We start from the raw sequence: 26329 nt of genomic DNA on the forward strand, positions 1-26329 counted from the left end.
ATTAAATAAAAAGCTCATGTTTGTGTGTAGGTGATCAGAACAGCAAGCAGGGAGACGTGAACACGCTTAGTGGGGCTTTTGAGACCGTGATGAGGGTCCATTATCCTGCTGCTCTGGGCCACGTTGCCATCCGCATGGTTCCCTGTCCAGCTGTGTGTGTCGATGCTTTCTCACTCGTCTCAAAGTGAGTGAACATTTAAGCAGCCTGCTGTAACACACACAGACACACACACACACACCACCCGCTGTCCAGACATTAAAACACACTCTGTGTTATGCAGTCTGAGTCCTTACAGCTACGATGAAGGCTGTTTGTCCAGCAGTCAGGACCACATCCCACTGGCTGCCCTGCCTCTTCTGGCTACCTCTGCGCCGCAGTACCAAGACGCCGTGGCAACCGTCATCCTACGAGCCAATCAGGTGTACAGTGACTTCATCAAGTCTGCAGAAGGAACATTGTTTAACGGCCAGGTTGGTGAGAAGCATCGGGGAGCATAGATGTTTTTAGATGAAGTAACTTGTAAAAATCATCCATCTTTGCTCTCTAACTCAGGTGTGTGTCATTGGGGACTGTGTTGGAGGTATCCTGGGCTTTGATGCTCTGTGCAGCAGCTCTGTGATGGTGTCAGAAAGCCAAAACAGCAGCAGGCGGGGCAGCGCCATTAGTGTGCAGGTACAACCCACTCTAGCAGCCCGGAGCAGCAGCACACAGCAGAGTGGGGCTTCTAGTGGGATATTGATGATGTGAATAGAAAACAAATACAAAATAATCTCTTAGCATTTATGGTTATAGCAGTGCTTTGACATCTGTCTACTGAACAGCCCCGTTAATTGGTTAATTCACACATGAGAAGAAGTGAAAGCTTTTACAAAAATGCAGTGATGTTACTTCTGTGGTTCATGAAGTTGCATGAGTTTGTGCTGTAACATGACCTAATGAAAACTACCACCAATACAGTTTTATTTGAAATTGTTCTCTAACTGAAGCTATAAGTTCAGTCCCATATAAATGACATTTTGGTTCTGATGGACTTAAACACCATCGACCATTTTAGGTTTGCTGTAACATTTGAAATTTTATTGAACATTGCTTGAATCTCTAAAACCTTTGGTTCAAGGTTCTTTATTTGCCTCGAAACCTACTGCCCAGATTGAACTTACTGTGCAGAGTTCTCTTTGTCAACAGTTAAAGGAAGAAATAAGAAAACAAGACAAAATTCACCTAAAAATATATTTAAAAATTTTCGAAAAGGGAAGAATGCCTAGCCTGGCAAGCCAGACTAAATAAATGTATTAATTAGTCTGGCAACGCTCCATTGACGGCTCTAGGTTGTGGGGCGGGTTCTACCGTTGTCTTTCAAACGATCTCCGCATGCTACTGGACAATGACTGTGACATACTCTTGTTTCACTCTGTTGCATCATCCCACCCACCAGGCATATAGAGTACCCTGATTGGCCCACAAAGCGGATAAAGCTCTGTGATTTGTTCACTAAGCAGATAGAGCACTATGATTGGCCCACCATTATGGACCAATCACAGCTCTTTATGTGTTTGAAACCCCTCTAGAGAGCTGTGATTGGCCAGCCAGAATGCTGTTGGGGCTGCAGAGGTTCCAGTGGAGCATTCCTAGACCAAACTTTGCAAAGCAAGAATTTGGTCTAGTTCACTAGGCTAAAGAAAGCCTTCTCTGGGTCAGGGATGAGGTCCTGCCCCAAGTGGAGGAGTTTAATTATCTCGGGGTCTTGTTCACGAGTGAGGGAAAACTGGAGCGTGAGATCGATAGGCAGATTGGTGCTGCATCTGCAGTAATGTGGGCGTTGCACCGGTCTGTCGTGGTGAAGAGAGAGCTGAGTCAGAATGCAAAGCTCTCAGTTTACCGGTCGATCTACGTTCCTACCCTCACCTATGGTCACGAGCCCTGGGTCATGGATACAAGCGGCCAGAATGAGTTTTCTCCGCAGAGTGTCTGGGCTCTCCCTTAGAGATAGGGTGAGAAGCTCGGTCATCTGGGAGGGGCTCAGAGTAGACCCGCTGCTCCTCCACATCGAGAGGAGCCAGTTGAGGTGGCTCGGGCATCTGGTCAGCATGCCTCAAGGACGCCTCCCTGGTGAGGTTTTCTGGGCACGTCCCACCAGGAGGAGACCTAAAGGTAGACCCAGGACACGGTGGAGGGACTATGTCTCTCACCTGACCAGGGAACGCCTTGGGATTCCCCCGAAGGAGCTGGCCCAAGTGGCTGGGGAGAGGGAAGTCTGGGCCTCTCGACTTAGGCTACTGCCCCCGTGACCCAACTCCGGATAAGCGGATGAAAATGGATGGATGGATGGATGGATGGATGGATGGATGGAGTTCTCTTTGTCAACAGTTAAAGGAAGAAATAAGAAAACAAGATAAAATTCATATAAAACATGTAAAAAACATACAGCTATAAAATATAAAACTAAACATCATAGAAAAAATATTAATAGGTTGTCATATCGTACCTATTTTTCAAGATAGATAATTAAAAGAGATATTCACCCCTAAGAGAAATTGTCTGTTGGCATATTCCCCAATTAGATAAGTAGAAAAAAGCACTTTTTAACTAGTTCAGTCATTCTCCCGATCTGGCCGTATTCCCTTAGCTTTAGCTTAGCATTAACTATGTAGGTGAATGGTAACAGCTAGCCTTTAGTGTGAAAAGCTATGAAAATTGCTCAATAATGATTCTACCTTTTCTTGATGACCTCAATAATCATTTTGTCTGCAGCTGTAAATATAAGTAACACAAAGGAATTACAGGTGCCGAGTTACACTTGGGACTACATTAAGGGAACGCATTGCTAAGCCGCCACTGCAAAGATCCCGCAGTGGCCTCAGAACTCAGTGTTTACAGCCCTTAGGTTTACTGTATAACATTTACAACATGTCACCCGAATGACATTGATGGCGTGTTTTAGGTGACTTTTGGGGCCACTGCATCATCTTCTTGTTACTTGCAGCTGCAGCTTAAAATGGTGTTTTGTCGTAAAGTAGTAATTGTAATTAATTTAATTAATTATTGTTTACATTTACAGTCAATATGATTATTTAGTTGACCAGAAAAAATAGGATCATTATTGTGCATTTTTCATGACTTTTTCGCATTAAATGCTAGTTGTTACCATTCACTTACATTGTTTATGCTAAGCTAAAGCTAACAGAATACTGCCAGATTAGGAGAATGACTGGGTTGGAAACAAAATCTTTTCCCACTGATTTAACTCTGGGGAATATAGAGATGGAATATCCCTTTAAGTGGCTAAATATGTGTGAAAATACTTTAATGTCATATTTAAGGACTAAACTGAACCTAAAGGACTTGATGCAACCTGCTGGTTTGCTGACTGGCTTAATGAGCTGAACTGTATTGAAATGTTAACTTTATGAAGTCCCTTGAGATGACTCTTGTCGTGATTTGGCACTATATAAATAAAGTGAATTGATTTGAATTTAAAAATACCCTCCCTGTTACGTCCCTTTCTGTCCCGAAGGACACGGAGCTTCTGTCTCCTGGTATCATCATAAACAGCATTTCTCCCTCTTCACCATCCCTGGAAGGAAGCCGCCACCTCAGTCGTAGCAACATCGACATCCCTCGCTCCTCTGGGCCTGACGACCCCAAGAAACAACTTCCACGCAAGCGCAGCGACTCCTCCACGTACGAGCTGGACACCATCAAGCACCACCAGGCCTTCCTATCGAGGTAAGACGGAAAGAGAGACGAAATGTGACCAGTCTTGGAAGGATTTCTGCTTGAAGTGTCTTTCATCTCTTTCTTCTTGAGCAGTCTGCACTCCAGCGTCCTCCACGGGGAGCCTGGATCCAGGCGCTCCAGCAGTAGCACTATGTTGGAAGGGGGATCTTTGGGAAAGTTTGACTTTGAGGTGATGGACTTCTTCCTGTTTGGTTCTCCTCTGGGTCTGGTGCTGGCACTGAGGAAGACGGTGGTCCCTTCTTTAGATGGTGAGGAGGGCTTTTATGTTCTTGAGGCAGGAAGACGGTATCAGTGACATTTTCCTGCTAGATCTGAAACCCGAGCAGATGGGAAGCAGGTGTCAGGGGTTAGAGGTCATGTTTCTGATCTCATATGTCGATAAAAAAATCAAACTCTGTTTTGTCCTTTTGGATTTATAAAAATAATTGATTCTTAACTCATTCACTACCAGCCGTTTCGTGATCGCTAAAGCCCTTCGCTGCCAGCGTTTCTCCCCGTTTTTATTGTTTTTTTAAGAGTCACAGAAAGCTGCGCGCTAGGATGATGTTGACGCCAAAACAACCAAAACAAAGCAGAGACTCAGCTCTTACATCAGGAAGAATCTGCGTGTTTCCAGTGTTATCCGTTCTTTCATGATCCGTAGTCAGATTCAATTCAGTTCACTTTATTTATCCGTTAGGAACTTCATTTGCAGTCAGGGCATCCGCACAACACATAAAAACATCATCAAAACACACATACACTCAATTTAAAAGACCACTCACATCTACATACACTAAATTAAAGGGATTTAAAAGGAATACGACAATAAAAGATTACTTGTGATCGGCAGACACTTTTCCGGTTCACCCCTCACTTTTTTTTATAGGAACGGCCTCAAAACGATCTCCTAACACATGGATTTTCTGCTTCCTGATCATGTGACGCTTGACGTATGCGGATGAAGATCGGCTTCAGAGCTGAGATGTTTGTTCTCTCGGCGCGGGGGCTCGTTCCGATGCTCAAACAGTAAAAAGATGCAAATGTCGTCATTGGCAGTGAATGAGTTAAATACAGCTGCAGCACAAATAAATGTGTTTTTTAAAATGTTGACTTCTAGTTTCCCAAAGCTGAAGGGTAAACTACATTTTTCACAAGTTCTTTTTTTTTCATTTAACTCAGTGGTTCCTGCTCTGGGGTCTAATTCCTGGCAAGTATTCAATCTCAAGGTGATGCGCGTATCTAAAAGTCTAACCTTTATAACACAACTATGTGTAATCACAACAATAACTATGTTTCCATTAGATGTGTTCTAGGAAATTTCTGGGAGTGGGGAAGGTGACAGGGGAAATAGGGAGCTTACGTCACGCCCATCTTCTTCCGGACCATGGGTCCCCGGAAGAACGAAAAATGAATGCAAGTCAATGGGGCCAAAAACGCTATTTTCTAATTCTGCTTGTTATGTGCCATGGATTTCACGTATGATGTCCGTGAATTTTAAAGATGCATTTCGATGAAAAAGGTGCTTATTTTTGAACGGGGCAAAAATTATTTTAGGTTTTGTGCGAAAATACGTCCAGGACTACAATGCTGATCACCAAGCTGACGTCGTTGAACCAGATACGCAGTAAAACAGAGCAAAAATGGCTGCAAGTTCAACTTCGAATCCTTTCTTCAGGAGGAAATAACCACCATAAATCTGGCCATGTGGCAAGTAGCCGCTACGCTAGGAGAGTGGAGATTCCGTAGTGATGATACGCGACAAGCTGAGGTGTGATTTGCAGTCTCAACTTATACAAGCGGATGAATCTCAAACTACATGACTGGCATGGTCGAAACACACGTCATTAATTTTCATTTAAATAGAAGTATAACATACTGGGTGGATGGCTGCTTATACTGAGCCAGGATCTTCTGGAGGTTTCTTCCTGTTAAAAGGGAGTTTTCCTCTTCACTGTCGCTAAATGCTTGCTTAGTATGAGGATTGCTGTAAAGTCACTGAGACTAGTCAGTGACTTGATGCAATCTGCTGGGTTCCTTATATAGGAAACATTTTTTACTGATTGGCTTAATGGGACTTTACGGAGTTTTGAATTTAATGCTCGCATTTGCCCCCTCAGGCCAAAAGTGTAACGGCAGCTTCAGTAGTAGGCTCGTGCACGAGGTGCGCATGCTGTACATGCACACTCCTTAACGAAAATAACAGCTGAGACAGTCCCTTGTGTGTGTGTGTGTGTGTGTGTGTGTGTGTGTGTGTGTGTGTGTGTGTGTGTGTGTGTGTGTGCGTGTGCGTGTGCGTGTGTGTGTGTGTGTGTGTGTGTGCGTGTGTGTGTGTGGCCCGGAGGACAGAGGACAGGAGAACACGCAGCTAATTAATTAAATAATTTGGTTCTGTACCTTTCTCTTCAGCAGAGCCGACAAAGGTTTAAGACGGGTCAGTCCTCCTGCATGCTCAGATCATGCCCTTCCCTTGCTTGAAAATTGTTCCAAAATGAAAGTTGAACCCACATCTTTTTTTAACTGTGAATTCAATGCTGTTCGGCGAGTCTCAAATAAAAATTTGTGCATCTTACTGTCAAAAAATATACCCTTAATGTAAAAAAGAAACTCTAAAACAACTATGTTCACATCCAGAATCAAACCTGGGTCTTCTGCATGTTAGCCCAATGTCTTATTAGGCGAGCTAAAGCTCTACTGACATTCTTTGTATCTGTAACATTTATATCCTTGATGACAGCTGAAACAACGTTCAAAGAACGGTTCGGAGAAGAAGAAATTTATTATTTCTATACATGTTTTGGCTGTCAAACTTCCATAGTGCCCCTTTAATGAACTGACCTGTATTGGAATGTTTACTATGTGAAGTGCCTTGAGACAACTCTTGTTGTGGTTTGGCGCTTTATAAAAAAACTTGAATTGAATTGAACTGAATTGAATTGAATGACGTGTGATCCAGGGCGTAAGGCAAAGTGGATTAGAAAATAGCTGTTTTAGCCCTGTTGACTTGTATTAATTTTTCCTTCTTCCGGAGACCCATGAGCCGACTGGAAAGGGAGAAGACTTAGGGTGTTTCTCAATGTCAAGGCGCCTGGCCTTGCGAGGCGCCTTGCTTACGAGGACATTGTCCTTCCTTGGTCAAAGAAAACGGTTAACTGGAACAGACTTACATCACGTTACGTCACGTGACACAGGATACAACGCTATATTTTATACATAATAGCTTCAATGTAAGTAAAACAAGCCTTTTACATTTTAAATTGCGTATATGTTTAAAAATATAAACCTAACCCTAAAAATATAAGCGAGTTACTACCCACTAGCCACCGAAGCTGCAACTACTAAGCAACTAACCAATCATAGATAACTTCTTTGGATCTAAAAAAAACATTTTAAATTAGTTGACTCACTTTTAAATTAGAAAATCGTCCCTGAAGAAGCTGCCCGCTTCTGATCCTCTGTCCTTTAGAAAGTACTGCGGTGTATTCTGGGTAATTTTTGACCAAGGCTAGGCTACAAGACACCTCTCATGTATCCTCGCTCAGCTAGCTAAACGGCTAACAAACGGAGAACACACGCCTCAGTAGAACATGAACATTGGAACACGTCTTGAAGGCTCCCTATGACGTATCTCCTTGGCAACCAGGGCGGGGCAAAGACATCAAGGCAAGGTTCCTTGGCATTGAGAAACACCCTTAGGCTCCCTATATGCTGACTCTGTCCTCTCAGCCATTGTGTCTCCATACAAAATTGTCCCTTTCAGGACTTTGCTAAGATGTCACCTCTTTGGCAGTGAGTGATGTCACAATCAGTGCCAGAATAGAGATTAATAATATTAAAGATGTTTTACTTTATCATATTGTGCTATAATTTAATTCCATAGGGTGGAGAGCAACTGCCTGTGGTAAAAAGAAGCGTGAACACTGTTTATTATTTCCTTACATTCACCAGCAACGCTTCCAGTTTTACAGACTCTGATCTTTTTGTGATGTCTGCCGAGTTTACCACGATCCAACCAGCGACTAGTGGGCCATTTCGGAGTACAAACCCAGTGCAGACACCCTGTTGGTCCTTTTATTTTAAAATCATTTTTAATTTCAATTAATTCGGAGCAGCTTGAAGAAATGGACACACACACACACACACACGCAGGCACTGTGAAGGTCTGGTAAAAGTACCCGTAGGTTCTGATAGTGGAAACGCTTTCGCTTTATCTAATGAGAATTCTCCTCAAGCAGCCAGATTAGCTTAAAATAATTGTTGTATGGTGGCCAGGAACTGCTTGGTGTCTAGTTTTGTATAAATCGGGCATACAGTAGTGGAAAAGTAAAGATTTAGTTACTTGTCCTTACTGACTGAATTGTAATATTAAAGAAAAGCCTCAATTACAAATGGTGGCAGAGGTGGGATGTTTGGCAAATTGACTCTTTTTTATTCTAATTCTTATTTTTTTTCCTACTTTTATTCAATTGCAATATCATTTTTAGTTTGGGGGAAAATTTAGTCCCTAATGTGTTTATTTTTTCAATTTGTTGTTTTCATGTTTGACGTAAACCACTTTGGCTTGTTGTTCCTCCAGTGTCGGCATTGCGTCCAGCCTGTCGGCAAGTTTACAACCTGTTTCACCCAGCCGACCCCTCAGCCTCCCGCCTCGAGCCTCTCCTTGAAAAGAGGTTTCACCTGCTTCCCCCCTTCACTATACCTCGCTACCAGCGCTTCCCTCTCGGGGACGGACACTCAGCTCTGCTGGGTGAGAACTTGGGACTTGTGCAAATCTTTCTAAGCAACGGGACAGGTTTGTTGACTTTTTGAAACACTGTTTTTTTCTGTCTCTGGCTTTTTAGTTGATGCTGTGCAGAGTAACCCTCAGCTTCTGATGGAATCCAGCAGCTCTACGTCCCATCGTGGCCTGGAAAGCGTCATCAGCGAGACCACGATTGCTGTCCCTGTCCTCAGCTCTCAGACCACACAGCTCCATGTTGAGAGTATGTCATCAGTCCTTTGCATTGTTGTTCTGATTAGGAAAAGAAGCTTGTTTCGTGTCATGCTGTAGGTTTGCGGTGATAAATGTCTCTCTCTGGTGTCTCCACAGCCGATTCACTTCAGTCACATATTATTGTCGACGGCCAGTGCCCAGCGTCCACATCCCCAGGTGTTCCCCATCTTCGCTGCAGCCGCAGAGCCAGTGAAGCCAGCATAGCCAGCCAAGCGTCGGGCTTAGCCGATTCCTACACGGCTACTAACATTGCCACGAGTAAGATGACCTTTGACCACCTCAGACTGATGCCAATTTCCGTCTTCAAAAAGACAGTTTACATGTTTACTTTTGCTTCCTCCTTCCAAATGGCTCATCTTCAGTGAGCAAACAGGAAGTCAGCCCCGTTAAGAGGCCCAGGTTGCGGTCGCACCTATCGCTGCCGTACAATAGATTTACCTGTCGGAGTCCAAACATCCGCTCATGCAACAAAACCCATCAGCTGTTCCCAAGAACCAACGGTGTGGAGTCTGAGCAGAGCTCAGACATAAGCTCTGACATGACCTCTGACCTCTCTGATGTCATGTCTGGCATCACAGATATCAGCTCAGTGCCCCTGTTGCCTGGGTTGCTGAAGAACGTAGCGCAAGGTACCCTGGGAGTTGTAGTAGGAGGATGTGAGTGAGGGATGCCAGGGTCCTCATTCCCCGTGCTCTCCATCGTCCTGTGGCAATAGTCTTTAGTCTCGTTGAAGGTCTCGTTCACTGAGAATCCGTTTAACACTAAATCTTTATACAAATGGTCACTCTGAGTTTCACATGCGTGCTGGAAGTGAAACATTTCTTCTACCCCATCGCCTGCATTGGCTGCAGCAAGGAAATAGAATTGCATATTGCGTGAAAATTGCATGTCATGACTTTTAAGTAATGCTTGTAATCATGTCATTTTCTGCCTCCCCACATTCCTGTGACTAACTTCTAATCCAGGAGTGCTCAATTCCTGGAGGGCCGCTACCCAGCACGTTCTAGTTTTAACTCTGTTTCAACACACCTGATTTCAATCAGCAAGTGATTAACAGGCTGATGAGCTGCTGCACAGGTGATTCAGCCCCTGAATCAAGTGTGTTGGAGTAGAGAAACCACTAAAACGTGCTGGAACCGGACCCCTGGCCCGGAATTGAATACTCCAGTTCTAATTCTTTAAACAGGAGCGCCAGAGCTTGTTTTCCACAGAAATAGACTCACAAGGCATTCATTCACACTAGGGACCAAAGTATTGAAACAACATGTGAATGAGACCTTTTAAAAAGCTGTAAAGAGAACCCATCTAGTAAAACAATTTAAATTCAGTCATGTGACCCAAACCCTTAAAGAATATGTGCACTTCTGTCTTAGGGATCGATCAGTTGTCTGTTTGTCTTCAAACCTGTATGCAACTTGTTGTTAGAGGAGAGGCATTCAGTTCTGGGCCAGTGTCCAGCATGGTTTAGTTTCAACACACCTGATTTCAATCAGTAGGTAATGAACAAGCTTCTGCCTGATCAGCTGCTGCACAGGTGATTCAACCACTGAATCAAGTGCGTTGGTGATGAGAAACCACTAAAACGTGCTGGAAACCGGCCCTCCAGGCCCAGAATTGAAGACGCCTGCATTAGAAGCATCCTAGTCCAAGTCCTGCTGTGCTTTTGATCCGCAGTCATTCCACAACAAGTGCCTGATGATGTGTCCTTTCTCTTCCTCCCTGTTAAAGTTGCATCTCGCTGGTGGGGTAGTAAGAGGGTGGACTTTGCCCTGTACTGTCCTGATGCTCTGACGGCGTTTCCCACAGTGGCCCTGCCTCACCTCTTCCATGCCTCTTACTGGGAGTCCACAGATGTTGTTTCGTTCCTACTCAGACAGGTTTGTTGGTTAAACTCTCACTAGTGAAGTTTTCTTCTTAACTGCCGTCGACGAGACCTTTCCAGCTGATTTCTAGCTAACAGCAGAAATGGGGAAAGCTAATTTTGTAGATTCTTGGCAGAAAGAAAAAGTTCAAGAGCTCGATTAAAAGTCTGATTGACAGAAAAGCAAATGAACTTCAACAAGCATGACCAAATGTTTTTATTTATTTATGCTATCCTGTTCATAAGCAAGGACTTTTCATTAAATTAAATGGCTTGACGTAATTGCCACAATATCCAGTAGATTTAATAATAATTTCATTTAAACACATTTAATTGAAAATGCCTTTGGTGAAATTTTCAAATACAAAACAGATTTATTTCAATTTGAATCACAAATATGAGTGTTTAATAGTTACAGATGTGCAGCAATGAAGACCTGATATTTGTAGAAGGTCCTAAAAAGTCTTGAAAATGTATTTTGTTATAACTTTTTGTTTCTACGATGACAGCACAGCTGAAGGTATTCAACTAAAACTGCTGTCTGGAGTTTTCCCCTTTCAGGAATTATGTAGGATTTTTCAGAATTCCAAAGTGATTGTCACATCTATGATATAATGTAGGAAATACGTTTTTTTTTTTTTTTTGCAAAGCCTTCACCCTGTCCCGTAGAGCTACATTCAATATGAAATGAGCGCCAGTCAGTACTAACCAATAGCGTTAGACTACTGCTTACGTACAGACATCAAGCACAGGGCGTTTGAGTGTCCCTCAGCTGATGCAAGTTGGCAACCTTTCTCATGGGCAAATAAGTCTTTAAATTATAAATGTATGAAAACCAGGGATGCACCGATACTGGAATCGGTGTCGATGCCAATACCGATTCCAGTATCAGTATTGGTAAAAGTTAACCGATACCAATGCAGTTGCTTGAAAATGGCTTCACTGTAACTTGTCATTTCTGTTCACATAATATTTTAGTTTTGTGATGATTTCTATTCATATATTTTACTTTTTATCTACCTCACAGTCTTTTCCTGTTGAAAGCAGAGAAGAAAGTAAAATCTATATTCCAAATCATTGCATTTTTTTGTGCGGTAGAAGTATTGGTAATCGGTATCGGCGAGTACTCAGGTCCAAGTATCGGTATCGCATCGGTTTGGAAAAAAAGGGGTATCGTTGCATCCCTAATGAAAACATCACACAACATGAGCTTAATAATAAAGAAACGGTGTGCTTTAGCTCTGTTTTGTCGGTTAGAGAAACGCGTTCATGAATGAGAGGCGTTGCTTTCGGCCGCAAATATGTAAATGAAAGTAGGTCAACATGTGATATGCTTGTCAGCCACTAGATGGTGCCATCAGATAAAAAATAATCTGGGCAGTGGCTTTAAACAGTTTATGTTGCAAGAAATCCTTCCTCTAGATTTTTTTTAATTTCAAGAGTATTTTCTCTGAATAAGTCCTTTGTTGTCCCCTTCTCTTTGCTTCTCCAGGTAATGAGGCATGAGAACTCCAGCATTTTAGAGCTGGATGGGAAGGAAGTGTCTGAATTCACTCCATCCAAACCTCGGGAGAAGTGGCTTCGCAAGAGGACTCACGTTAAAATTCGAGTAATTTATTTTATGCTTGTGTTGTTTTTACTTTATACTTTAATCTGCTTAAGACCTTTTCTAAAAAGTGATTTCCTGTCCTATTTTACTCAGAATGTAACAGCTAACCACCGAGTGAATGATGCCGTGTTCACGGAGGATGGATTGCAGACAGTAACGGGACGATTCATGTACGGCCCTCTGGACATGGTCACTCTCACTGGAGAGAAGGTACATTTGTGCATCCATTTTCAGCTGCTAATCGGGGTCGGGTCACAGGGGCAGTAGCCTCACCACAGCCAATTGAGCCAGCTCCTCTAGGGGAATCCAAAGGAGTTCCCTGGCCAGCTCAGTGACATTGTCCCTCCAGCGTATCCTGGATCTCCCTGTAGTCTTCAGGCTTCCGGTTGGACATGCCTGGAAAACCTCACCAGGGAGGCGTCCAGGAGGCATTCTAACTAGATGCCCGAGCCACCTTAATGTGGAGGAACAGCGGGTCGATTCTGAGCCCTTCCCGGATGACCGAGCTTCTCACCCTATCTCTAAGGGAGAGCCCAAACACCCTGCGGAGAAAACTAATCTCGGTCGCTTGTATCCGCGATCTCGTTCTTTCGGTCAATCTCGCGCTCCACCTTTCCCTCGCTCATGAACAAGTGTGACAGGGCAAGCATCCTGTCACTGTATCCCGATTGATCATGCGCCCTGGCTACTTGGCCAAGGGGATATCCTTTGGCTGACTGGTTAGCGCGCGTGACTCTCATCCAGGAGTCTGGGGTTCAAATTCCGCCCGGACCCTTAGTTCTCCACCTTGTCACATTTGGCGATGTTGGCAGGATCCATGTAGCACTGTGAAGTAGGTGCATGAATTTGAAATTTGTGGCACCCTGCGTGGGAGCATGAGGACGTGCTTGTGGAAAGAGGGAGGAAGATATGACAAGGTATGCATCCTATCACTGTATCCCGATTGACCATGCACCCTGGCTACTTGGCCAAGGGGATATCCCTTTGGCTGACTGGTTTGCAAGCGTGACTCTCACCCAGGGGTCTGGGGATCGAATCCTGCCCGGGCCGTCGTTTCTCCATCTTGCCACACAAGACCCAGAGATACTTAAACTCCTCCACTTGGGGCAGGACCTCATCCTTGACCCGGAGAAGACATTCTACCCTTTTCCGACTCAAGACCATGATTTCAAATTTAGAAGAGCTGATTCTCATCCCAGCTGCTTCACATTTGGCTGCGAACCGCTCCAGTGGGAGTTGGAGATCAGGTTCAGATGAGGCCAACAGGACCACATCATCTGCAAAAAGCAGATTTCCCTCTTTTTGCGGCTACCATACGTTTGGAAAAAGTGTGGGGAGCTAGGGCTAGTCAGAACGGGAGAACCAAGAACTCGTAAGCTTTCTCTTCAAACTCAAAATGCAGAAACTGTCTGTGACCGACATGAATCCCCACATGGAAGTACACATTCGTGAGATCGGTCATAGCAAACCAATTTCCTGAGCTGACGGCGTTTAGCAGCTGTGTGAGCGTTAGCATCTTGAACTTGTATTTGCGCAAGAACTTGTTTTAGCACACTAAAACAGGAATTAGAATCTAAAATGGGACGAAGCCCTCCCCCTTTCTTTGGAACAACAAAGTAACGGCTGTACCAACCTTTGTTCGTTTCTTCGAGGGGAACTGCTTGAATAGCTCCTTTTGCTAACAGCATTTAAATTTCATCTTTCAACACGACCACTGCTTCTGCTTTCAGCACCAATTAAATAACAGTGGAAAACACGGGCAGTCTGATCCAAAACTGCAATTGGTAATCCATGGCAACCGTGCGTTCGACCCAAGAGGGCACTGCGCATGTGAGTCAGACAGGAAGTTTTGCTGCAAGCTGGCTGCTTGACGCTGTTGTCATGGTGGAGGCGTCACCCTCGAGCGGAGCTGGAGGGCTTGGCATCGTGTTCATGACACACACTTTGGGCTTTTTGTCTGTAAATTGTTGAGAACTGCTTTTCTCCTGCAGAACAAGAGAACGCAGCCTCTTCTGCTTCACTTGAAGCTGTTTGCAGACATTTGTGTTGTGAATTGAACAGTCGGTCGCCGGCAGAGAGGGCTGAAACGGCTTTATTTGACCAATTCTTAGTGTGCTTAGACACATCAGACTGTCTTCATCTTGAGTACAAACTTCAATCTTTATTAAAGTGTTGTGCAAAACTGTGGAACCACTGCAACTTTTTCCCACTTTTGGCAATGAACAGTCTCTTTGGACTGAGGGGGTGAACGGCGACTGAACATAGCCATTGTATCTGCTGTAAACATGGGCTTGGGAGTTAGAGTCAAAGGCCTGAACAGGGCTGGTCCTGACATCAGGACAACTGAGGCTTTTTTACGGCTCACGAAGCCTTTCTGTAAACCAGTAGAAGGAGGGGGGGGGGGCCTTTACTCCAAGCTCACTGTTGCTGCAGGTGATGCCATCCTGCAAGGTAGAGGAGGCGGAAGTACTGTGCGTCAGTTGGTACCGGGAGCTTTAGGACCCGCATCACACCTGGGGATGATGGTGTGTAGTGCGGACCCTGCGACAAAACTCACAAGCCTCCAGGTCAGAAAGTGCTCTCCTAGCATGCAGAATTCCCAGGCACACAGGACAGGCTTCGTGCAGGTCCTTCTCATGGAAAGAGAACCCGCAGACCCGAGGACAGGGACGCTAAGTAGGCTTTTGCTTACCTTGTTCCGACACGGTGGTTATGGTGAGACACAGAGTGGAGTGGAGGAAGCGAAAAGTGAAGCACAAAAGTAAAAAAGCTGAAAAGCCACGAAAAGGTAGCGCTCAGCTAAACGCCAGCCAGAAGGCAGCAGAGAAGCACCAGCGAGCAGTTAAGCCAGCTTTTCAATAGCATGGCTAAGAAAGACATGTTCTTAGCTCGGTGAAGAATGGCTGTCAAACTGAGAAAATGGTGGGTGGGGCCTCCACACAGCATCATGCTCATTTGCCTTAACAAGCGTGATTAGATGTGTCTTCAGCCAGACCACACGAGGGTATGTCCTATAGTACCTTCAATGTACCACGTGAATCAATTGACATGGAACACTGATGGAATTCAGACCTCGTACACCAACTTCATCTCCTTCCCCACCAGAGAGGTGACATTCCATGTATCGAGAACCAGCTTCTGTAGCCGAGGATCAGACCACACATTGCACTCAACCCTTTTGGCCCCTCCCACAAGTGGTGAGCCCATGGGAAGGGGGACCCTCTTCCTCTTTCCTTTTCTGGCTGTGCCTGGCCGGGCTCCATAGGTGAAGGCATGGCCACCAGGTGCTTCCTCACAAGCCCCACCTCCAGGCCTGGCTACAGAGGGGGGCCCCGGGGACCCGCCTTCGGGCTAGGGAATATTGTTTTCATTTGTGTTATTTAACATAAGGGGTCTATGGGCTAAACTTTGTCATGGTTAACCCTACCAGAGGCATAAAGCCTGTGACAACTTGGCTCCTAAGATCATTTGGACACTCAAACCCCTCCATCACGATAAGGTAGCAGCCCAGGGAGGGGTACATTTTTGAAAATGGAAACAACAAATAATCGAACAACTATTTTTGCAAAATCTTCAAACATTTTTCCTATTTTCCACAGATCGATGTCCACATCATGACCCAGCCGCCCTCTGGAGAGTGGGTGTACTTCGACACAGAGCTGACAAACAGCAGTGGACGTGTCTCTTATGTGATCCCAGATGGCAGAAGGCTGGGTATTGGGGTGTTTCCTGTCAAAATGGTGGTCAGGTATGAATACACACAACACCTATCCTCTTGAAGGTTTGTCATCTCTGATTCTTCTTCTTATTTTGCCATCTCTTTTCCTCTGAACAGAGGGGACCACACATTTGCTGACAGTTATCTCACTATTGTACCAAAAGGGACAGAGTTTGTTGTTTTTAGTATCGATGGCTCATTCGCTGCCAGTGTGTCTATAATGGGAAGTGACCCCAAAGTTCGAGCTGGAGCTGTGGATGTGGTGAGGTAAGTATAACACCACCTCAAAATGTATATTACATAAGGTTAGGACTGGGCGATAAGGCTTAAAAGTAAAATATCACGACCTAAAATCTGTCTTTCAACCCTGAATCACTGTTTAAGTCGACATTAAAGCCTACCAAACCATAGAGCTATCTAAAACTAATTCACCAAGATTTTGTTGAAAGGTTCAATGATTGTTATTCAGCACAGACTACAAAGCAGAAATCTGAATAAAACAGAACAATGACCAAATTATTCATGTTTGAAGCCAAAATCACCACCGCCACCAGGCGCTCGCTCACAGGCCCCAACCCCAGGCCTGGCTCCAGGGTGGGATCCCGGTAACCCTCCGGGCCGGGTACTCCAACTCTTTGAATTTACATCCATGAAAGATCCTCTGAACCGTTCTTTGTCTCACCCTCCACCTAAGACCAATTTGTCATGGGAGACCCTACCAGGGGCACAAAGTGCCCCAGACAACCTAGCTCCTAGGATCATTAGGGCACTCAAACTCCTCCACCACGATAAGGTGACGGTTCAAGGAGGAGCTGTTTAAATTCACTAAATATATTTATTTTTCTTATAGAATGAGTAATAATAAACTATAAATGTCTTATAAACTAATATTAGCGTACATCTACCCAAAAAAGTATATATGTTTATATTTATGTGCTTAGCAGATAAACATATATATATAAGTATATATATTTTTACTTTTTGCCACCTCAGATGGTTTCATCAGTTCCACAGTTGTAGCTTGTGTTTGCATGTTTAATGCTTGCTGGCAGGTACTGGCAGGACCTGGGCTACCTGATCGTGTACGTCACGGGTCGTCCTGACATGCAGAAGCAGCGTGTGGTGGCCTGGCTCTCTCAGCATAACTTTCCTCATGGGATTGTCTCTTTCTGTGATGGTCTGGTTCATGACCCACTCCGACACAAGGCCAACTTCCTCAGATCCCTCATCAGCGAGGTAAGATGGCAGGATGCAAGTCTGACACAGTCCTACAACCAAACGTGTCAGTCTTCATACATTTTTGCTCACTTGTTTAGGCCCACATGAGGATCTTCGCAGCCTACGGCTCTACCAAAGACATCTCTGTGTACACGTCTATCGGTCTGCCTCCCTCTCAGATATACATCGTGGGAAGACCCTCAAAAAAGATGCAGCACCAGTGTCAGGTATGGCAGCTATGGGCGATTTGTGGAGATTGTGGCAAATGGTTAGAAATAACTTTTGTAGTGGTAGTCCTGTATAGGCCTGGGCGATAAATCGATTTAATTAATTAATTAGAATTTTTTTGTTGCGGACATTAACTCATTCACTGCCAATGACGTCGTTATTAGCATGTTTTTATTTTGTGGGCGTCGGAACGAGCCCCCGCACCGCGAGAACAAACATCTCCGCTCTAAAGCCGATCTTCATCCGCATACGTCACACGTCACATGATCAGGAAGCAGAAAATCCATGTGTTAGGAGATTGCTTTGGGCCGCTGCTGTAAACAAAAAAGTGAGGCGCGAACCAGAAAAGCGTCTGCCGATCACAATTCAACAACGGATTATGAAAGAACGGATAACGCTTGAAATGCGTGGATTCTTCCTGATGTAAGAGGTGAGTCTCTGCTTTGTTTTGGTTGTTTTGCCGTCGACATCATCCTAGCACGCAACGTTCTGTGACTCTTTAAAAAACAGTAAAAATGGTGAGAAGCGCTGGCAGCGAATGAGTTAAAAAAATCTAAAATGTATCGACTTTTTATGTAATAGCGCCTTTTTGGTCCCTTGGAGCTTCTGCAGCGTTAGTTTCACATAGCCGCGACAACAACGTCACAGCACGCACCCGAAACAGGAACAGCAGGCGACTCCACGGCCACCGGTGAGAGTGGGAAGTTTGTTCCTAAGAAAGGAATGAAATCATCCATTGTTTGGAACTGGTTTGGGTTTGCTGCGACGGACGTGGAGCGTGGCACTTTTATTCCAAGAGGGTGTTTGTTTATATCATGCATCTCAGAAATGAGGGTTACATTTGTCTTGCTTGTGATTATATAAAAAATAAAAATTGGCTTTAATGTGCTTTTCATTTGTACTTATTGCTATTCTTAATAATTGAGGGGGAGAGAGAATCGGTAAAAAATCGTAAATCAAAAAAAAAATCTAATTGGAGATTTTATTTTTAGGCCGTATCGCCCAGCCCTAGTCCTGGATCTAAAACTGGTCTTAGTGGTCAAGCAAGGACCAGACATTCATGAGCTGGGTATGATGAGTACTCGTAAAAAACTACCCCTGGATTGGGAAACACTACTGGAGTGTTTAGATTCTGCAGAAAAATGCACTGACACTTATTTAACATTTCAGTTTTCATATTTTGTTCTTCTGTCTAGTTTGAGGATGGTTTCTGTTTAATTTTCTAGCTAAGCTTAGTAAACTTGACCAAGCTACATCTCTTTCAGTTCATCCCAGATGGCTACGCATCCCACTTGTCCCAGCTCCAGTACAACCAAAGGTCTCGGCCCGCCAAGTCCACCAGCACCCGCATGGTCCTCCGAAAGGGCAGCTTTGCTCTAGGTGTGGCCGGAGGAGACTTCCTCCGCAAACGCAACCACATCTTTCGCACCATTTCCTCTCAGCAGCCCGGCGGGTCGGGGTCCAGCTCTCCTGGCCAACATGTCCGGACTGAGCGCACGCTGAGTCAGTGCGAGGGGGAACGGGAGAGGTCTATTGCAGCAGTGACCCAGAGGAGTATGAGCATAGCAGCTGGGTGCTGGGGGCGCACTGGGAGCACCAAGGAGGGCAGTGTGGGGTTACTGGGCCCCAAGTAAAGTTCACAAAAAGACCAAATAACCTGGGCTGAGCTACCATGGTCTCTGGATGAAAACAAAGGTTTGAGGAGTTGGACCTGGATGGAGGTTTGTAGGTCTGGGATAACAACCTCACAAGAAAGAAGTGACCTGATAGGCCAACTGGACCCAGAGAACTAAACAGTTCTGTAGCATGAGTCTTTTACATTACAACTTTTATAAGATACACCACTTAATTAGTCTTCAAATGACAAAGAAAAATAAATAAATTTACATTATAAGCCTTAAATTAATCTCGTTCAGCGAGAGCCCTTCCTATTCAAATCAATGCGCCATTCAAACATTCACCTTCATGAGCTCAGGACAAACTGCAGACGTAGATGTATCCTCAGTCACCCAAAAGTCTGAGGCCAAGCTCGTCTGGCTTTCACCTCGACTCTCGTTCCAGTTTCAGGCTCAACACACAGAATGACTGGCAATAGGTCAACAACACTGTCCTCAATCCAAAAGAACCATTGGTAAAATCTAAAAATACAAAAGCAGTTCATCCAAATGAAACCAGTCATCTACTTGGTTTTGGTTTGATGTTTGAAGAAGGAGACTGGTGTTCTTTACCGTGGAGGCTTTGAACAGAAGGATGAACCAACCCCTGAGCTGGATCTGGCCCAATTTCTGAGTCTGAATGATCAAGTCTCATATCTGTCAGGATTATTTAAGTAGATCACTAACAGACGGAGCTTGTGTATCATCGTATTGTTGCTAAACTGATACCTCAGACGTTGTAATCTTTAGCTTTAGAGTTCAAACCCACTGAGGGCTGAATTACATTCTGTTAGGGGCAGCAGAAGCTCAGGAGGTAGAGCGGGTTGTCCAGCAGTCGAAGGGTTGAAGGCTCGATCCCAGCTCCCAGCAGAGAATTCTGCTGTTGTGTCTTTGGGCAAGACATTAACCCACCTAGCCTGCTGGTGGTGGTCAGAGGCGCCGGTGGCGCCGGCGCTCGGCAGCCTTGCTTCCTTCAGTGTGCCCCAGGGCAGCTGTGCCTACATTGTAGCTCATCACCATCAGTATGTGAATATGTGTGCATGACTGTTTGTGTTAAGAGTCTTGGGGGCTGGTAGAACCCCGAAAGGCGTTATATAAAATACAGGCCACTTACCACTCTTCTCTGCGAACTCACCAATCACTTTCGGCCCATTCCTCATGCAGATATGTGGGACAAACTCAGAAGCTCAGAAACAAACGTGTGACTCGTAAATCCACGACTTGTACAAGACTCGTAAATCCACGACATGTACAAGACTCGCAAAGTTGTGTTCACTGACGAGTGTTTGTACAATCATGATTGTGATTGTTCTTTAGACTTTTGGAAAATATTCAACAAGTGTACCTCTCCTGTACTATATTTTCCCACTGAAGCGTGTAGATATTAGTAACAATTCAAAGGCTCAGTAGAATGAACTCCTCCACCATGAAACCCAAACTTTCTGCTTTTCTCATCACCAAAACAAATGAGTAAAACAGTCATTTGGATTAACTGTTTCTTTAGTCAGTATTATGCTGGATCGTATCAGGAACATATTGTTAGTCATAGCCACAAAATGTTGGTGTTTGAGGAATTTTCTGCAAATGGACTGGGGTTTTCCCTGTAGTGTGGCCTCTTGGCCACTCACAGCCTTAATATTCCACTAAATGCTCCACAGAGGGAAGAGATGGCAGTAAAACGAGGGCATGCAGCATTGAAGCAACAACTAAAACTGTACAGTCCACAGCAATGATCCCTTTATATACCCATCTGCTTTTGCAATAGCTCTGGCCCACCTGCTGGTAGCATTCTCTCCCACATGTGCTGCTGCATCTGGGGTGGCGTTTCCCAGCTACCGTTCCAGGACACCAAACAGGACGGACCTGGTGTCACTGGATGAGGACCATGGGATACATAGCAGGAACTTTACTATCCCAAGACTTGTTTCAACGTTTGTACCAAAACGACCGAAGAATGAGCTGAGATGATTCCGAGTGAATGTTGCAGACTGAACTGATCGTGTGCCAGAGCTGAATGTCAGATTGTACCTCTCTTTCTCCTCAGAGTCATCCTTAGTTTTGCTGCTTTGAACTGAATATTTTCATGCTAAATAGTAAAATGAACAAGAATAAGACACCTCGCCTTTGACAATGAAACACAGTTTAATGAGTTTTTAAGGTTTTAGGACGACAGTCAGGTGCTTGTTACACCACTGAAACGGGTGTTATCTATAACCAGTAAGATGAGCTCCTCTTCCTGACCCCCTTTCAGTGTGCTTCCAGTATAAATTCACAGAAAATAGAAAAAAAATGAATTGAAGTAAAGATGCATCCAGTAGTGCAGGATGCATGGGTGCCTTTGGGGCTTCATCCCCCTCTAGCGGTGGCTGAAGGACATATTATCTTACACTCAGACATCTGCTGTGATGGACTGGCAATCTGTCCTGGGTGTACCCCGCCTGCTAACCCAATGATAGCTGGAGATAGGCACCAGCCCCCGCGACCCTGCGTGGAAAAGCGGGTTATGAAAATGGATGGATGGACTCTGACACCCCCTCCAAGGACTCCAAAAAGGAAGGGTACAGGGGCGGAGCTTCAGGGGGCTGGGGGGGCAGAGGCCCCCCGGCCCAGCTGTGATTTGTTCCACTAGTACAGAGAGCCGCCGTCCTGCTTGTTTTCCAACTATCTTTGTTGTTCCTGGTTTTGATTACCTGGATCAGGTGTGTTAGAAGCTGCAAGTTCATGCATGGCTGGAAAACATGGTGCAAAACTACAACAACGCCCACCAGTTGGGGTTAAATAACTTGTAACCAGCTGAAGGATAACCGCCCATGCATTAATTAATCCATAGGAGGCTCGTACCTGTTTGTGTTGTTAAATCCAGGTGGTGACTTTTCTTCATTCTGTCCAGGCCATGCAATGTTTAGTTTGTTACTGTAGCTGTTCAGGAAAGTTGCTGTTACTATGGCAATGAGTGACATGTACAGGGCCGATGTCCACTCAATCTTTCTGGAAGTGTGTGTGTGTGTGTGTGTGTGTGTGTGTGTGTGTGTGTGTGTGTGTGTGTGTGTGTGTGTGTGTGTGTGTGTGTGTGTGTGTGTGTGTGTGTGTGTGTGTTCACACCCCCACACAACAGTCCCAGTTTTAAACGAGCACCTGACTGTTTCAGCCTAAAAAGTCAAGAACTCTTCCTCTAACTGTGAGTTTCTGAAGGATGGATGTGTGAAGAGGATGCAGCTTCCACACGCCTGCAGCATTTATCTGTTTACACTCGGTGATCAGCGATGTTTTCAACTCACCAAAACAGCCAAACTCATCCTCTGATACTGTAGTAAACCAACTATGTAACCTCTTTGTAATTATTTTGCACTAGTTTGCAGGGAAACCTATATCAGCTACTATTTAAGTCCCTACACATTTAAAACCTCTTTATGTGCTGATGTGTCCATCTGTGTGTACTTTGTTCAGATATGATGTGTCAGTATCATGAATGTGCCAAACAGCAGGGAGAGGATTAAAGTATTTAGAACAGGGCTTTTCAAAACTTGAGACCATCCCACTATTATTGTCTGCTTCGCAACTACAATTCCCAAAATGCTTTGTAAGTTTTAAGTCCGTTGGCTCTCCTCGTTCGTCGTCACACTCAGTTTGGTGAGTTCGTTGTGTAAAGTGTCATTGAAAGCATTATTCTAGCATATTTAGACGTCCAGAAACAAGCGGATAAAACGGTTCTAGCTGAACAATATTGGGCTGATATTTTTCAAGAAAATACATTTAAAGCTAATCTAGAACTTACATTGTGTTTTGGTAGCATAAAAAGTATTTTAAATAATTAATTATGGCAGCATAAACTTATACAGACTTCTTTAGTGTGTTATGTTGATATTGAAATGAATGTTATACGGGAGTCCCATGAACAGTGTTCAGGAATTAAATCCTTATCTGTTGTTAATGAAAAGTGACATTTCAGACATTTTGATCTGGAAAAAGCAAAGAAAGCACAGATTTATTAATGAGGACTCCCTCTTCTATGTACTCTGATAGTTAGAGATGTTCAGTATTATTTTTTTTACCAACATCTGATGCAGATATAGTCAAACTCTTAACAGTACCAGCATGACAGATAACTGATGGGGTGAAAAAGGTCAAAGAGTAAAAACAGATTCTGATCATTTATATTGCATTTTAATGCCAATATTAGCAGATGATATTGGACATCCCAAAAGATAATCAAAGACTTAAACTTCCGCCCGGTTCAGCTCCTGACCCATGTTCACACAGCCAAGAGATCCTTGCTCTTTGAAAATCCCCGGTTTAAACCGCTGTAGAGATTCTGGTCTACATAAATCTTCTAAGGGTGTGGAACACAAAAAAGCATTTAAAATGATTATTTCTGAATATAACCAATCACTCTGACTTTAACATGCAGGATGAACATGAAAATAGTCTCCTACACCTATCTCCTGTATTAGTTTCTGATAGAAAATAGACAGTGAAACTCTAGGATTAGAAAATCCTGACAGATCTACGTCACACTGTCACTTGACATTCATGGACTCACCCATCTTGACTCACGACAGGGACGGCTGTGGTTGGTTTAGCGTCCAGAAAACAGCAAAGAACGTCTTGGCTAGTAGAAGCTAACTGTTAGCATTAGCAACTCCATCACACAACAGAACTCCTCCATGCTTGTGTTATTTGTGGAGATAAAACATCAACTTTGCAGAGCAAACAGTAAGTAGTAGAGGCATGTTTCTGTTGGCAAATCAGAGGCGAGATGTCCAGATATCAGGAAATTAGACTCCAAATCCTGCCGTCAGGAGCTCAGCTCTGATGTGGCTCCCTTCTAGTTCCTGAAACTGGTGTTTTTCCACCCAGATTGTAACTTACAAGCCATTCATTCCTTCTGTAAACTACAGCAGATGTAATAATTAAACAAGTGTATTTCAACTTTACATTTTTTTTGTCTAGATATTAGAGAAAGAAGCTGGGAGTTACAGATACATTTGATGTTTATGTGAACTTTTGCTGTTCCAAGGTGAAAGTTTTTCTGTTTTACTGCATTTGATGGGATTCGATTTTTTCCTAAATGATCAACCAAGAAATTTTCTCACACAAAAAATACAGAACCTGAATCAAGTGACCAAAAATCACCTCTCAGAATCATCAGTGCAAATTCCAAAAACAAACAAACAAAAAATCACTCTAAAAAGCAAATTAATTCTATTTATATTTCTAAAGAGAAATATTTATTTTTACTTCTTAACCATTCATATTTAATTTTTTGACTCACTTTTGGTTATCTTTTAAATCTGCATTACTCAGACAGACTATATACTTTTATTCTGAAAGGCTTGTTTTGGTTTTGCAGACAGTTATCTGCTTTTGCTGCAACTCGACTTAGCTTTAGCTCTAGGTTTTTGCATTTGAAATGTTCTTTTTGTTGCTTTTTTCTGCTATATTTTGTACCAGACAGTGTTTTTGTTTATGCTTTTATCCCATACAGTGTTCCCTCTTCAGTTGTCCCTCTGCTGAGTTGAATGTCCATCCACCCGTCTGATGTCCGAGACTGATCAGGAGCCGAGGATGTGTGTCTGTGTGTATAAATACTGTAAAGATGTATGTAAAAGCAAACGAAGAGCTATTTATTTACTTAAATATCATGTTATTCTGGAAATTTCAGGTGAAATATATTTGGAATATGTAGCGTTATATTAATCATTTGTGCTGTCATGAAGGCGACGGACCAACACAGGAAGAATTTTGATTTACCGGTACAATTTTCCAGTTCCAAGGGAAATAATCTACCACAGCGATCTCCAGGCAGTCTCGACCTGTTGAGTCATCATCTGCTGATATGTTTCACACTTGTGTAATCTTTTTGTATTCAAGCCACCGTTGACCGCTGCTTTGACTCTACAACAGCCAGCTGCTGAGCATTTTATAGGTCTGACTGTATCAGTTTTCCAAGCTGGAGTATTTTACAAAATCTTTGAGATACAACTGGAGGTTGTTTTTATCAGTCAGGAGTTAATGCATGTAAAAATGAAATCCCATAACAAAGAACTGTAACGATCTGTTGCATGTCGTCTATCAAAGTAAAACTTCTTAACATTCACTTGAAAAATAATAAAGCAGTTATGTCCAACACTTTTTCAATGTTTCAATGAATCAGTAAAAATTTGTAGATTGTTATGAAACGATGCTAATCAGGACGTTTTGGAAGAAGTTGGACCATTCCTGGTGCGTTTAGGTCACACAAGTAAGTTTTAATTTGTGCTTTCACTTTTAGAAAAAAGTTAAAACCATAGACATAAATATTAAAACAACCATTTAAAGGACATTTGGTCGCATAGCAAATGGTTTAGAATAACAAAATAGATATTCAAAGTTTAGGTAAAAATTCAGATTTTATTGCTAATTCACACAAAGGTGAAAGAATTTTCTTTTCTGCTCATGACAGCAAAATAAAATAAACATTGCATAAGTGTGGATAATGGCATGGACGTTTACACAATTGACAGAAACTTCTACTAGAGACCAAATATTTTTAGTTTCTTTCTTCTACATAGGAAAGATTTTCCACCTTTTATCACTGAATATCATCCGATATTAGATGGCTTGTTGAGACAAACAAATACATGACTGAGATTCATTTACTTTCTATAAAAGAAGCCCGTCACAGAGAAACCACTTTTCACGTGTTACTTTTGAAAATGATCACTCTTGAGTGTTTCAGGCAGACTGAACATGAATATAGCCTCCTACGCCTACCTCCTTCATAAAAAGTAGACGTGAAACTCTAGAATTAGAAGATCCTGACAGATCTACGTCACAGTCGCTTAAAGCTACACCGGCAAATATGGAAAACAAATTAAAAATAAACATTTTTCATGCCTCTTCAAAACCTTCTAATATAGTATAGCCAAAAAAATGCCCAACTAAAAGAAAACTCCCCACCAGAAAACAGGTAGGAGACTCCTATTGGATAATTACTGCAGGGCGATTATCTTTCTGTTGCAACAAGTTATTTAACCTCAGCTTGTGCAATGAGCCGCTTCTCATGTGGAAAGACACGTCTGGTGGTCGTGGAAAAGATGTTAGTCTGTGTGAGAAGGGTCAGATCATTGGCATGCATCAAAAACATCTAAGGAGATACAGAAACGACTAAAACTGGCTTAAGAACTGTCCAACGTATTATTAAAAACTGGTCTGAGTTCAGATGGACGCCAAAAGCAACCACTGGACCATCCAGTTGTCAGTCTGGCTGAAATGCTGCACTTCCCTGGGTCTTCTATTCATCAAGAAGAAGAAGAAGAAGAAGAAGAACAAGAACAAGAACAAGAAGAA

General features: G+C 43.5%; 1 protein-coding gene across 1 annotated transcript in view; it reads left to right on the forward strand.

Annotated features, from left to right (window-relative positions):
* The window catches only part of LOC107374801 (membrane-associated phosphatidylinositol transfer protein 2), an 87583-nt gene extending 62454 nt beyond the window's left edge, over positions 1 to 25129 (forward strand). The window contains exons 11-26 of the mRNA XM_015943067.3: positions 31 to 184; positions 282 to 471; positions 554 to 673; positions 3516 to 3727; positions 3812 to 3987; positions 8295 to 8465; positions 8560 to 8700; positions 8808 to 8969; positions 10440 to 10588; positions 12065 to 12181; positions 12275 to 12391; positions 15781 to 15929; positions 16017 to 16166; positions 16952 to 17135; positions 17216 to 17344; positions 18611 to 25129. Coding sequence (XP_015798553.3) covers positions 31 to 184; positions 282 to 471; positions 554 to 673; positions 3516 to 3727; positions 3812 to 3987; positions 8295 to 8465; positions 8560 to 8700; positions 8808 to 8969; positions 10440 to 10588; positions 12065 to 12181; positions 12275 to 12391; positions 15781 to 15929; positions 16017 to 16166; positions 16952 to 17135; positions 17216 to 17344; positions 18611 to 18979 — 2690 coding nt within the window. The 3' untranslated portion in view covers positions 18980 to 25129. The remainder of the gene's footprint in view (positions 1 to 30; positions 185 to 281; positions 472 to 553; positions 674 to 3515; positions 3728 to 3811; positions 3988 to 8294; positions 8466 to 8559; positions 8701 to 8807; positions 8970 to 10439; positions 10589 to 12064; positions 12182 to 12274; positions 12392 to 15780; positions 15930 to 16016; positions 16167 to 16951; positions 17136 to 17215; positions 17345 to 18610) is intronic.
* The last annotated feature ends 1200 nt before the right edge of the window (positions 25130 to 26329 follow it).

This window comes from Nothobranchius furzeri, chromosome 6 (assembly GCF_043380555.1).
Source record: "Nothobranchius furzeri strain GRZ-AD chromosome 6, NfurGRZ-RIMD1, whole genome shotgun sequence".
Lineage (NCBI taxonomy): Eukaryota > Metazoa > Chordata > Actinopteri > Cyprinodontiformes > Nothobranchiidae > Nothobranchius > Nothobranchius furzeri.